Genomic DNA, 13,433 nt, shown 5'->3' on the forward strand with positions numbered 1-13,433 from the left:
TTTCACATTATTCTCTCTACTGTCTATGCTTCAATCTGGCTCTGCATGATTTTAATTCCATCTAGAGCTCTGCACAACCTGTACTTGGTTATATTTATATGTATCAGCAAGTCATACCTAGATTTTTGTCATGTTGAATTTTAAATAAAAATCAACATAATAGATTCCTGTAGGATAATACTAAAACGGAACTTTTCTTCTCGGAAAAAGAACTCTAATTATACACCTTTGTTCCATAACCATTAAGGTATATAGGACATTTTTGTTTTTGCTATAGCCTCAGAATGAAATGTATTTATGTTTGTTTGTACTCACTCAGGCAGCACTGTGCGTGAATTTTAGAAGTGCTATTCTTTTTTATGGTCATTTTAGTGACTAAAATGTCCCAAAATGAGGGTTTTTCAATATTGCTGTTCATTTCTAATCATCACCCCCATAGACTTACGGCCTACATCATACATGTAAAATGGAAAGGCCCATAAAAATTGAATAACTCACTTAATTCGGATGTTAAATTCTCACACAATGCTATCTGATTGATTACAAAGATAATCATAAAAACACTTTTCATTTGGGGGCTATGCGGAAATTTTTCATTGTATTGCTTGCGCAATGACATAGTCCTTTCACAATAAAATGTCCATCTGAAGTAAAGGTGTAGGCCTATAATACTGTAGGCGGCCAGGGTTCGATTTAGAGGGGTTTTACATGCACAAATGCATGTAACTTTGGCTATGTGTATGTAGAATTTTGCCTGTGCATGCAAAATTTTGTGTTATTCAGCCCTTTTTGAGGAAAAAATCAGAGTTGTGCATGTAAATTTTATTTTCTAAATCGAACCATGTGTAGGCCTATATGCTGCTTGCACTGGAATTATCGGATTTCGTCAACAGAAGCATTAAATAACTTGAAAAGAAGATGCGGACGATCTAGGCCTTGGCCTAGATACAACTTGAAATGAAAGCTTTTTTCTATTTTTAAGTTTAACCTGAGTTTACCACAATATCACCAATCACCAGTTGCGTATGGGTGTCTATAAAACTAAGACCTAAGACCTAAGACCCCATTCATCATGGGGTATTTGTAAATTTAGTAATGTATCGAAACGTATGGAAATGGATGGAAAAGGATGGAAATGGATGGAAATAGATGGGAAAAGGATAGGAACGGATTGATAGGGATGAAAATGGGTCGGAATGAATCAAAATATGACTCAAACATCCCGAAATGAGTACAATAAGAGCTAAAATTCGTCAAAATGTGTTTTCTTATCCTGTGTCTTCATTTGTTTTCTTGTCTTCCCTATTTTTGCATTTCTTTCTTTTTTGCTTTTTCTTTTCATGCAAATAAAATTCAAATACTAGTAATGGAAGGAAGAAAGAACAATTAGGCCTCGATTTTCTTTTAATTAATCAATTTTATAACGCAAGAAGGAAATAAATGAAGTACAATTCTTCTTCTTTAATTAAGAATAAATAAATTGATTTTTAGATTACGGTAATATGAAAAGATATTAATTAATTAAATAAATAGTTGTACTTTATTTTTCTCAATGACATTATTTATTACCATTAAATAAAAACTCCATGATCCAATGAGGTGTAAGTTGGAACATAATGACTTGACAAGCATTACAAAAAAAATCAGGTTTGAAAAAAATTGACCAAACTCAATTTAAAAGATCGTACATTATGTCTTTAACTTTTGATTTATATATACTTTTATAGGCATATACCTGCATGTGGGAGAATATTGCTGGTATGAGTTTCCAATTCCCCTATCAAATACACCTTAAAATGTGTTTAAATTTAATCTGAGCATAAAATTCTAAAATTTGATTTAATATGATTTTATAAATATCATATCTATAGACTGAATGAATTGTGGAAAAATACACAATTTTTATCAAGACAATTTTCACCAAAATTTTTTATGATGCAGTTCTTCTCCAGGATTGTTACTTTCTATATAAAGTACCAGTAGTACTTAATAGCTGATGTACTAAGTACTTCAAAAAAGAATTTTAAAAGATTTATATTTCAATAAAGACAATAATTATCTTGAAAAGTTTGCAATTGCAACTGGTGTATGCATGGACATTTATTTACACAAATTATGTTGAAAATTTGAATTCTGCGCTCAAAATCAAAAGCTATAAAATTAGGCCCTATACATTGAAGATATAGTTGATGAACGTGGGGTCTGCAGGTATACATGTGTGGGGTGTGTGGGTTTTTGTTGTTAGTGTGAATATACGCTTTACATGCTTAGGCCTACTCCAAAAAAGTTGAGACCATTGTATACCGTACCACCAGAAACCCTCATCGGTGCTATCTACTGTAGATAGCAAGCTACTCTTACATGTGCTATCTCAGTAGAGATGGTATTAATTATGTATCATGCTGTGTTCCATATATAGAAAATTATAATATACTACGAGTGTGTATAATTATGCCCTTATAGTCCCAGTATCTACAGCATGCAGTTCAATTGCGGTACCTCTTCAGGTTCGTATATAATTTATAGGTCTTTTGGTGCCAAGTTGATCGCTAATCTTAAGGGGCACTTCGTATAATCAACATCATCATCCCCCATCATCATCTTGCTCCAAGGCCATAAGATGGTATATAGCCAGTTTTAATTATGTATGACATGGTATGTACTATCATGCTTTTTAATATAGAAAATTAGGCTATAATATGCGAGTGTATAGGCCCTAGACCCAGCAGTGTTCACGTCACAGCATGCATTTTAAGTGTTCAATTGCGGTATAGGCCTACCACTCTATAGTCTAAGTTCACTAAATGATTTATAGGTCTTTTGGTGTCAAGTTAATAGCCAATCCTAGGGGCACTTCGTAATCACTGGCATCATCCCCACCCGTCTTGCTCCACATGCACAAAACTATAATATTATACCATCAGAAATCTAGGAGTCAGTTTTGTGCATGGGCTCGTTTAGCATAGTCATGACAGTACTTTGAGTACAACTTTGTAAACAAGCGATCTACTAGACACTAGGCATACAGTCATGATAATACGGTGCTATCAACTGCATGCGGTATGATAATATTAATCATTAGGCCTACAAAGCGGTTTAATAGCCATATTTGGCGTTCTCAGCCGGCGATTACCTGGCTGATGGTGACTGTAGGCCTACCCACTAAGTTTCATGCCCAATATGACAGTTTTTACTAATTTGACCTCAGAGACCCCTGGTGACCCCAAAATGACCGCTCTAAATGTTGACTGTAGCCTATAGGGCCTATACCCACCAAGTTCTATGCCCATACAACAGTTTTTATTAATTTGACCTCAGATGACCCCTGGGTGACCTTCCAAAAAATGGGCTTTAAATGTTGACTGTACCTACCAAGTTTCATATCCACACGACACTTTTAGAAATTTGACCTGAGATGACCACTGGGAGGTGGCCCGGGGTCAGATGACTTAGTGAACATAAACTTCTTCTTGCCAGTACAGAACTACGACTTAACGAACATAACTTCTTGCCAGGACAGAACTACACCGTCCCCACCCAAAAAATCTAAATGATTTGATCATAAGGATATTCTTCGTATGCAGAATGCAATTTGGTGTGTCTAATGGCCCCACAAAAACACCATACAAACGTTCCAATTAGCTCCAATTCCTTAAGCCTATTTCAATATTATATAGGCCATATGGCCCTACTTTATACTGAGTCGGTTTATACTTTTTTTTTTATATAGTCTTGTCATGCTATATATCACGCATCTTAGGTAGGCCTATAATATTAGGCGTATTATAGCACTAACCGATTCGTCACGAAGACAAAGCATGAGGATAATTATAATTAAGTATAGGCCTATCATTTATATTGTGTGCAATGTAAACGACAGGAGGATAAAATTCGATTGTAAATATAATTATATTGTTCGCTTCATATCTACTCAAATAAGAGTAGGCCTATATCCCTTTCAAGTTGAAAAATGTTGCCAATATTAACACAAGTCCCTTCAGTTTATACATGAATTAACTTAACAATTTTTGTCAATTATGTGTTACTATTTATCTTCAGGCCCGGCTTATCTACGGCCGGCCTGCTTCAGACAATTTTTTTAATAACACATTATTTGTTTGAATGTTGAAGACTATAATGAGCAACCAGTATTAATACGATTTTAATACGTTTTAAGCGACTGGGTCAATAGACTACCGTGTCTACTTTTACAAAAATGACAAAGTCACCACGGCGTAAAATAAAATGGACTTGTTATACCGCCCTCATACACGTGATCACTCTCGTGGCGACTTAGCTATTTCTGTAGGAGTTTCCATGGCGTCTTTGCCATTTCTGTTCTATATTCCGTGGAAGCTTTTATGGAGACTATGTCATTTTAGTTAAATTTACTACCTGCTCTCAGAGCAAATGGACTTTACTATTTAGTACTTGCAATAGTACCCCATTCATTCCTTATCAATCAGCTTTTTGACTGCTTTGCAAAAATGGTAACACTATTTTTGGTCACATGATACTCGCTAAAACCAATTAATGAACGAGACCTCCATTTACATTATTTTCACAAGCAAAATGGCTCAAAATACTCTCTTACATTCACTTGATGAAATGTTATATTTAATTTCAGTGGAGAGCGTGGGAAATATTATAAACACATCATGAAGGCATGTGAAAAACCAAGCAAGTATATGTCCATGATACTTGATGGCATGGACCAACATGTGACCCAACTACCCAAGCCACTGACCAACTCAAAGAGTATGGCCTCAATGTGGAAGCTGCCCACACACATAACGGGTGCAATTGTGCATGGTCGTGGACAACACGTTTTTGTTGATATAAATGAGGTACCTCATGATAGCAACATGACCATGAATGTGCTATTACAGGTAAGACTTATAACATTATACAACATATTTAAGAAAGCAAACGAAGGCTGAAGTCTCTATAAAGTTTTCTTATTGATTTTCTACCTGGACATCTGTTAGTTTGATAAAAACGAGCACCTGCACCAGATAATAAAACAACCATTATTGTTTTTGTTATTATTCTGTTTACTTGCATTGTTAGATGGTGTGTTTTGCAATCTATATTTTCTCATTAACATATTGAAATTAGGAGTTCCAAATTGGTGTATTTCTGACGATATCGGAAAACTGTCAAATTAGTTTCAAACATTGTAATACTGTTTTTATATTGACGTGTTTATTTTTCCAAATTCTTGATATTATCTTATAAATTGTATTGTTGTATTGAAAGTATAGTGGGGTGGTGGTGGGAGAATAGACTATGATATGTGAGTTTTGTTGGTGTGAGGACTCTGATTGTGGTATACAATGTAATTCAGGATGTGTCTAGTGTCATGCTGAGTGGTGTGGGTGTGCAACTGTTGTGACTGGGTATGTGCCCTTCCAGTGTGCTGTAAGTGGATTGTGCTGTGCAAATGTTGTGTGCTTGTGAGTAGTCTGGGTTGGATTTCTTGGGGTGGATTATTAACTTATTTTGCTTTCGTATGGTTTGTGCTATAGGGTTTGCTGCAATATTTTGTTTATTTATTTTGTTGTTCACTTGCATTTTGTCATAATTCTTTATTGTGTCTATTATATGTCTTTTAATGTAAACTTTCCTGTAATTTAGCCTGCGGGCTACAATGCATTGTGTTAATAAACCATAAATGAATGAATGAATGAAAAAAACCTCTCATGACAATATATCCTATAGATACCTGACATTTGGTTTTCTCTCAGAATGGTGTATTTCTTTGCTTGTCTCTTGACTTGAGATTTCCAGTATTCAGCAAGACATTCTCAATCATCAGCAATCAATGTTTGTCTATTTTCTTTAGTGTCCAGGCTTGAATCCAATATGTTGCAATCAGTGTATCAGACAGTTAAAACATAGTATAAAGTTGACTGGTAAAACACAAGTTTACCTTTATTATTGACCCTAAAATTGCTGAAAATTGAATATTTTCTCATGCAATCTTGTCGCAGTAAAAACCGAATTAAAAAGTGTACACTACACTTTATCCTATTTTGAGCTGCACAAGTACACAGTTGCCAAGGTACCTGACTGGAATAGTACCTACACACTACACAGTACCAATGCGGCTACTGCACAGAATCCACCAGCAGTGACTCCCCTACGATGGTGTACCTGTGGAGGTGGCCCCAATAGGAATCTTGTAGTGTAAGTGGAACTAGTTAATATGGTGGATCAAAAATAAATTATATAAATAAATTTATGATTTTATTCTGCCAACAGGTTCTGCTGAAATATCCCAGCTTGCCACCAGTGCTATATTTACAACTTGACAACTGTGTTCGTGAGAACAAAAATCGCTTCATGTTTGCTATGTGTTGTATGCTGGTAGAACTACAGATATTCAGAAAGGTAATTGTTCTTTTACTCGTTCAATGTCACCATTCCCATAATACATTTTACAATTTTAATGTGGTACAATTATTACAACGCAGTTTGAAGCAGGCTTGGGCAATATCTTGATCAATCGAAAAATGTTTGATTTTTTTAATAGGGTACTCAATTATTCAAAAACACCGTAATCAAAGTATTGACTTCTGATTGTTTTTCAAAGCAAATAGATTTTGAAGCAATGTTGTCAACTGTTGGTAGTTTTTTAAATAGTTATAGGTGATTATATCATGACATTGGACATAAAATGTCTTGGGCTGATCAAATTGCACGATTCATATTTTGATTTTGCATTAAATTGAAACTTGGGCAGCACGGCACTTTTATTCATAAAATGAGAATTGCTTGCAATTGTTGAACTATGAAACTAATCTTAAAACTAAGATTTTGGGTTGTTTTTGGTTCATATGTTCTGAACATGAAGGCGTTTTCAACAACATGGTAAAACAAGTAAATTTTGATTTGCCCTTATTAGAACATTCCTTGTTCACTCTGTAGTGCTTGTTTATGTTGTCCATCTGTAGGTTTCTGTAATAAGTTCATAAATGGTTTTTTTTTTTTAATTTTTTTTTACGGTATGTAGATTTATCAATACCAGGTGATTGTTATGGTGTTACCAGTTCGCTGACCAATGTGGTCAGCCATGCTAGTCATTGCCCTACTGGCTGTAGAACGTGGCGTAACCATGGTGTACTGGCTAGCATTTAGAATTCCCTCCTTGTTATTGCTTTTTGCTTTAGTTTCTTCTTTTCTGATATCCATTTAGCTCCAAATTTCACAGTATTCTCATGCAATCCGAATGTGGCAAATTCCTGAGATACATGTGTAACTAATCTGAAATCCTGAGCAAAACCCAAATGTGGTGGTTTCCACATTCTTGTTTTTAGATGATTTCTTTACTGTGGCTCTTGTGGTACTAAATATGATTTGCATATTTTTACTTGCAGATTAAAATGTCCTTCCTGCCAGTTGGGCATACACACGAGGATATTGATCAGTTCTTCTCAAGGATTGCGCAATATCTTCGTAAGAGGAATGTTCAAACCATAGTCAAGTTGTTACGACTGATAAAGGAAGCATACAAGAAGTTAAAGACAACAACAGAACGGCTGAAGAACATGTTTAACATAAGGGATTGGTTGATGCCCTCAATTGCGCCAATGAGGCATCACACACAACATCATGTGTTCCGTTTTACACTGAATGAACAAGGTAAGACTGATTACAAAATTGCTTCTTTTGCTGAGCTGTTTGAATTTGAAAAGTTACCTGTATATTTTTGGTTCATTATAATAAAAAAGCTCATTAGTTCGTGTGTTCTGAACTGGCCACCCTTAGCATTTCACAGCAAATATTATACAAATGTATGTTGTAGAAGCAGTAGGAATAAAGTAAAACATTCAATTTAAGAAAGAAATGAACTTATCTTTATCAAAAAGGGTAAAAAAATTTATATCGGGATTTAAATCAACATGATTTAAATCAAGCGATTCCTGTCGCAAGTCAATTAAGCATAAATCAGGCACTTGCAAATCTTATACATAAAATGTGTGATCACCCCATTGCATACTTGTGTAGATGCATCATGCTAACAGTGCTTTTGGAACAGAAACTTGCTGTTGATACACTACGTGTGCAATATAAAGATCCAGAATATTGTTATATAAAGTTTTGACTAATAGAAATTAATGCCACATAACATTGTGTATAAATGAGACTTGTTCAAGGTGAAAACTTACCAAGCCGTTTTTCCTTTCAAAATATTGTATCATTCCATTAAATCTTACTTGGATGATTAATTGGTAAATTAAAGAACAGCTATTATCAATCATGCAATATTTATATTTTTTTTAAAGAAATGCAATGACAAAATTGGTGATGATGCATCAAGTCTGTTCTTTATTGGTTGTAATAATAAGTTCAATATTAACTTGACTTTACAGGAAAGGCAGTAATGCACACCAGGCAATGGGCCAACATGACAAAGGAATGGACTGAATGTGATAAAACAGACAATATCAATTACATTATTCAGTCCCACCCAGAAGGTATACCTGATTTGGTGCCATTATGCTTTATCAAGCCAGATCTTGCCACTTTTGAGGTTGATATTAAGAAGATGGAAAAGTTTCCTTGGATGAAAAGTGACCACTTGAAGGAATGGGGTGATTTTTTGCAAGAGATAAAACATCAAAAGGGTAAGCTAAAAAGCACTAGTAGTTTGGGCTGGACTTTTTGTCCATACCCACAATGTTTTTATATTTATGTTAGGGATGAAATCAATACTGGACCAGCGGTAAACGGGCGATTCCTTTCGGTTGGAGCAGGTTTCTATTGTTTTAAACAATGGAACGCGATTCAACCACTGGTCAACCGGCGGTCGAGTTTTGATTTCATCCCTTAAACCATCTGAGATTTTGTATAATTATTTTCTTATATATGCACTTCTGAATCTGAAGTCTGTTCATTATTTATATTGGATGTTTGCAATAGAAGACTAATTCATGTCATATCTTCGGAACCTGCCAGGAAAAAAGTGTGTACTGATGCCCTTTCAGATTTTTTTAAAAATCTGACAACGAGGATGCACAGGTGAAAAATGTGCAAGATCCAAGATGCCCACTCACAGCTCGTTAAAATCAAAGTTAAAATTAGGCACAAAATTTAATCAAACATTTTGTATGTGTAAACAAGGGCAACAAGAAATCCAATATTTGAAACTTGCATGGAAATTAAACAATTTGTTTTCTTTCAATAGTGATTTTAAATACTCTTGAAAACTACATGACAATAAAGATAACACAGGTCACAGTTATGCAAGATATTAATCTTTACACATAAAGAGGATTGATGATGACACTAATTTGAATATTGCAATGAATGCTTCCATTGAAATCTACATTGGTCAATTATGCAAAAAAAAAAGTTAATAAAAACCAGACAATAATAATTAAACTTTAATTAAATTTCTACAAATTTTCTGTAATTAAAGAAGATTTTGTATTGGGATAGAAAAACTCTTTGAGCATTTAATGTAAAAATCTGTTTAATATACATACATGTAAATAATATAATATGTTTTCAATTCAGAAAATCCTGTTGCTGGTGTATTCCCGATTCATGAATTGGTTTATGGTACCAACCAGTCTCATGATGTATCTCAAGACCCGTCACATGTCTCTGACAACCAGAGTGAATTTGAAGCACTACAAATGTCTCAACCAGATCCAGTAAGTTGTCTGAGATAGATCTGCAGCTACCCAAACTTCTTATAATAATAAAATGACAGGTTTTCATAACATTAATAAAATATCTTTAAAGGAGTATTTCGTAATCCTAGCATCCTCTTTTGTGAATTTGCATGATTATGTGCATTACACTACTCTATAGACAATATGTTGTAATTTCGTTCTGGTATACCAGAACGAAATTCACATTTTACAATATTCTTGCTAAACAAATTAATCTGCAAGAAATTATTGGGACATAAACATTATATAGCCAGAAGTTTCCAGTGATATAAAAATTTCAACTTTTTTTGAGAAAAGTGGGGGGATGATGCCGTGGATCATGAAATGCCCTTTTAATGAAAACTTGAAAAAAAAATCCTAACATAGAATTTTAAAAAAAATGATTTCCCAAAATATTTTACACTGTTTTTACTGGGTTTTTTTAATTTAAAACGTTGTAAAAATCTTTTTGTGACCATTAAAGCCATAATGTGTGATTTGTATAAATAATAGATTCCTAAATGTATTTAAATGTTAGTTTTTACTGATCACATTGACCCCTTTTAATTTCGAGCCAAATAAATGAGGAAAAAACAAAGAAAATTGCTATTTCATTCCAACGTCTATCATATCATAAATATTGGCGTAGCTTCACACAGTTAGGACGAGCAAACAAGACGTAACACAAATAGTGATACACACAGTTTATACTTCAGTACCTAAAATGAATAGCAATATGCACACAGTTTACACGTTAATGATTCAACACACACGGTGTCCTCTGAATAAAAGCATAGATCTCCGGTTTTATTATAAAGAACTTAAATTTTGCTCTGATTAAAGCACTTGAGGCTTAGTTTTTCACATGTTATTTCAGTACACCATTGGGCATTATAATCATTAGGCAAACATCCTTGTTTTCAATATATTGCATCTAAAGGAGTTCAAAAAGACTTACTTCAAGTACCCAAATTGGAATAAATTTGCTAGAGAAGATCAAACAAGGGCCAGACAAATATGGCCAGTCTTGCAAACATTGGCTAACTTTCCCATGGGCCATCCAATGTGCCATGATTTAGTAGGACTACAACTGATATCAACTGTTTCTATCTCTGGCTTAAAGTGATTCTCCTGAAAAGACCATGACTTTTGTTCAATAATTGCACAATAGAAATATGTCATGTTTCCTTGTTTTAATTTACATTATAGGGTTGCCCCAAACTATTTGGCTACTTGTCAGTCTTGATCTGTGAGATATAATGAGAACCAGACAACCAGCTGTGTCAAATAACCAGTACAGCTACTTCTTTAAAGAATTTTAGTTGTACTAAAAAGGAAGTGTCCGGCAATCACAACATTAGGTCTTTTATGTTAGAACATTAATTACCAAGCACAAAGCACATTAACCATAAAAACGAATAAAAGCAGCCATCTCTCAACACGCGATATTCAAAATTCCTGTGCCAAAATTGTCTAGAGCAATGACGTCCCAATAATTCAATGAAGCCTGACGACAAATGAGCACAAATAACCATGACGTCATTGCTATAGAACATTTCGGCATGAGAATTTTGAATATCACGTGTGTTGAGAGATTGCTGTTTTTATTCGTTTTTATAAGAGATTGTTTATAAAACCATGTCATATGTGCTTGATAATTACTTTTTTAACATTATAAGACTTAATGTTGTGATTGCCGGACACTTCCTTCAAATTGATTTATGTGTTAACTGGAATAACCAGATATAGCAATATATTTCTTATTTCAAGTAATAGTTTTATTAACATAATGTGTTTTAACTTGGTCATTATTTTGCAGGTTCAAATCGGACCAAAACGTGTGCGGAGAGAGAAAATGCAATTACTACCCGGAAATTTTGTAGCAGTTTATACCACCAAATACAAACATCATTGGCCGCAAATTGGAGAGATTGTGAGCGTCAATGAGAGTGACATTACGCTTAATTGGTATAATGCCACATACACTGGCTATTGTTCACCAGCTTTCTTACAAAACAATGGGAAAAAAGAAAAGTGGGTAGAAGATGTAAATGTTGAAGATACTATTTCCGATCCATTCAAATTAACAAAAGCTTCAAAACTACCAGTAAGAATTGTGGAAGTTTTAAAAGTGCAGCAAGAACGTCTCAACATTGATTTGCAACGCAGTATTAGTGTATGATAACCAAAAATGCAACAACATTTTGTGAGATTTGTTAAAATGTACATTACCTATAAGTGTGGCAGCAGCAAGTTCCTGCTTCAAACCGGAACGCATGATCTTTTAATGTGATGCATCATTGGTGCTATCGGTTCCACAACCAGTCTCTTATGTTGAATATTTTATTAATTGTTCTGTAGATCTATTCAATTGTATGCTTCTTTATTAGTCGTAATGATTATCCTAGAGTCGGAATATTCCTCGGAGGGAGGCAAGCAGTGTTAGGCTATCCTTGAGTTAAAGAAAAACTGATCAGTATCATAGTGAAAACTCAATTTCTTCAGAGTAGAAGATCCTTTTGGGAAAAAGAAAGTGTATGTTCTGGTAGCTTCAATCAATGCCTCTAGCAAGAAATGTGAGAGGAAAGAAAAGAGTTTGCTAAACTATCACATTATGCATCACTATTTGATATTGAGAAAAGTTTGGAAAAGTACCTTCTCATGCCAATGTGTGCTACCTCAGGCTTTGTCATTTGAAATTTGCAGGGGAGCCTTTAATCGCTCTCCTTGAGTGCTACATGAGAGCACTAGGAGAGCATTTTTACTGTACTGTATACATGTGGTTATTATTGTTACACCAAATGTAGGCGATAAAAAAAACTTGGCTTTATTTGAGGGGAGTGATGGGGAGCAATAGCAAAGCCTGCTACCTACTCCAAAATTATTGTCCAGTAAAGTTAGCTCTCAGCAATAATCTAACATTAATTTTAAAGGGATTATTAGATTATTAATATGCACTTGCCATCATATTTTCTTCAGTTGGGCATGAAAATGTACAAAGATATTGATTACTAAAATGTGTAAGAAAATTGGCAAACAAATGGCTAAAATAAATGTGTAACCAAGTTATTTTTGACAATTTTTCAATCAAATCTGATTTTTCGCCATTATCCTGTGAACTAATGTTTTAATAGTTGAAGCCAATACCTTTCACATTGTGTCAGATGGTGGCGGATGCGATATCGCCATTTTTGACATTGGATTAACACATAATCATGAAATCTTCATAAACAATTCTAAATTTGTTATGTGGTGTAAAAGCAAAATTATCTGACTCTAAACCCGTTGGGGTTTGACAAATTACCCCACTGTACAATGTAAGTATGTTGTTTTTCAATTTATGACTGCTAATCTGTCTATTTTGAATGGGACTGTTAGGCTTGTATTTTCGCCAGCCTCGAACGTCGCGTGTCCTATACCGCCTGCATTGTGTCAAGCTTGTAAACGTCTCATATCATACATCTTAAATATTTGCCATTGATCTTTTGATCAAAAATCAAATTTGATACGGGAGTATAATATATGTGTCCTAAAAGGAGGAGAAGACTGATTGTATTAGGTTTCTTGATAAGCCGGGCACACCTATTTTGGATTCTATGAAGACAGGTGATGTTTTTCTGGGATATACCATTACAGAGGGCACCACCTGGACATTGCGACAGAAGATGAAGTCCATGAACTCTCTGATTTTGTTCAGGTTCTGATTCAGAAGTTCAAAGAGCGAGACATTGGTAATATGATCACTCATTTTCATCCGACAGTCGTAAAACT

At 34.4% G+C, this 13,433-nt stretch overlaps 1 protein-coding gene across 1 annotated transcript; it reads left to right on the top strand.

Annotated features, from left to right (window-relative positions):
* Window positions 1–4,632: 4,632 nt before the first annotated feature.
* Window positions 4,633–13,195, top strand: LOC140141531 (uncharacterized). Its single transcript, XM_072163436.1, has 6 exons — window positions 4,633–4,889; window positions 6,265–6,393; window positions 7,380–7,644; window positions 8,376–8,630; window positions 9,523–9,662; window positions 11,482–13,195. Exons 1-6 carry the CDS (start codon window positions 4,659–4,661, stop codon window positions 11,842–11,844), a joined length of 1,383 nt encoding a protein of 460 aa, XP_072019537.1. The 5' UTR covers window positions 4,633–4,658; the 3' UTR covers window positions 11,845–13,195.
* Window positions 13,196–13,433: the final 238 nt, after the last annotated feature.

This window comes from Amphiura filiformis, chromosome 19 (assembly GCF_039555335.1).
Source record: "Amphiura filiformis chromosome 19, Afil_fr2py, whole genome shotgun sequence".
NCBI lineage: Eukaryota > Metazoa > Echinodermata > Ophiuroidea > Amphilepidida > Amphiuridae > Amphiura > Amphiura filiformis.

Bases quoted from the DNA above. Each gene is read 5' to 3' on its own strand.
- LOC140141531 (XM_072163436.1), top strand. From the start codon at position 4,659: ATGAAGGCATGTGAAAAACCAAGCAAGTATATGTCCATGATACTTGAT. The intron at 6,394-7,379 runs GTAATTGTTCTT...TTTTACTTGCAG, and splicing joins AACTACAGATATTCAGAAAG to ATTAAAATGTCCTTCCTGCC. The intron at 8,631-9,522 runs GTAAGCTAAAAA...TTTTCAATTCAG, and splicing joins AGAGATAAAACATCAAAAGG to AAAATCCTGTTGCTGGTGTA.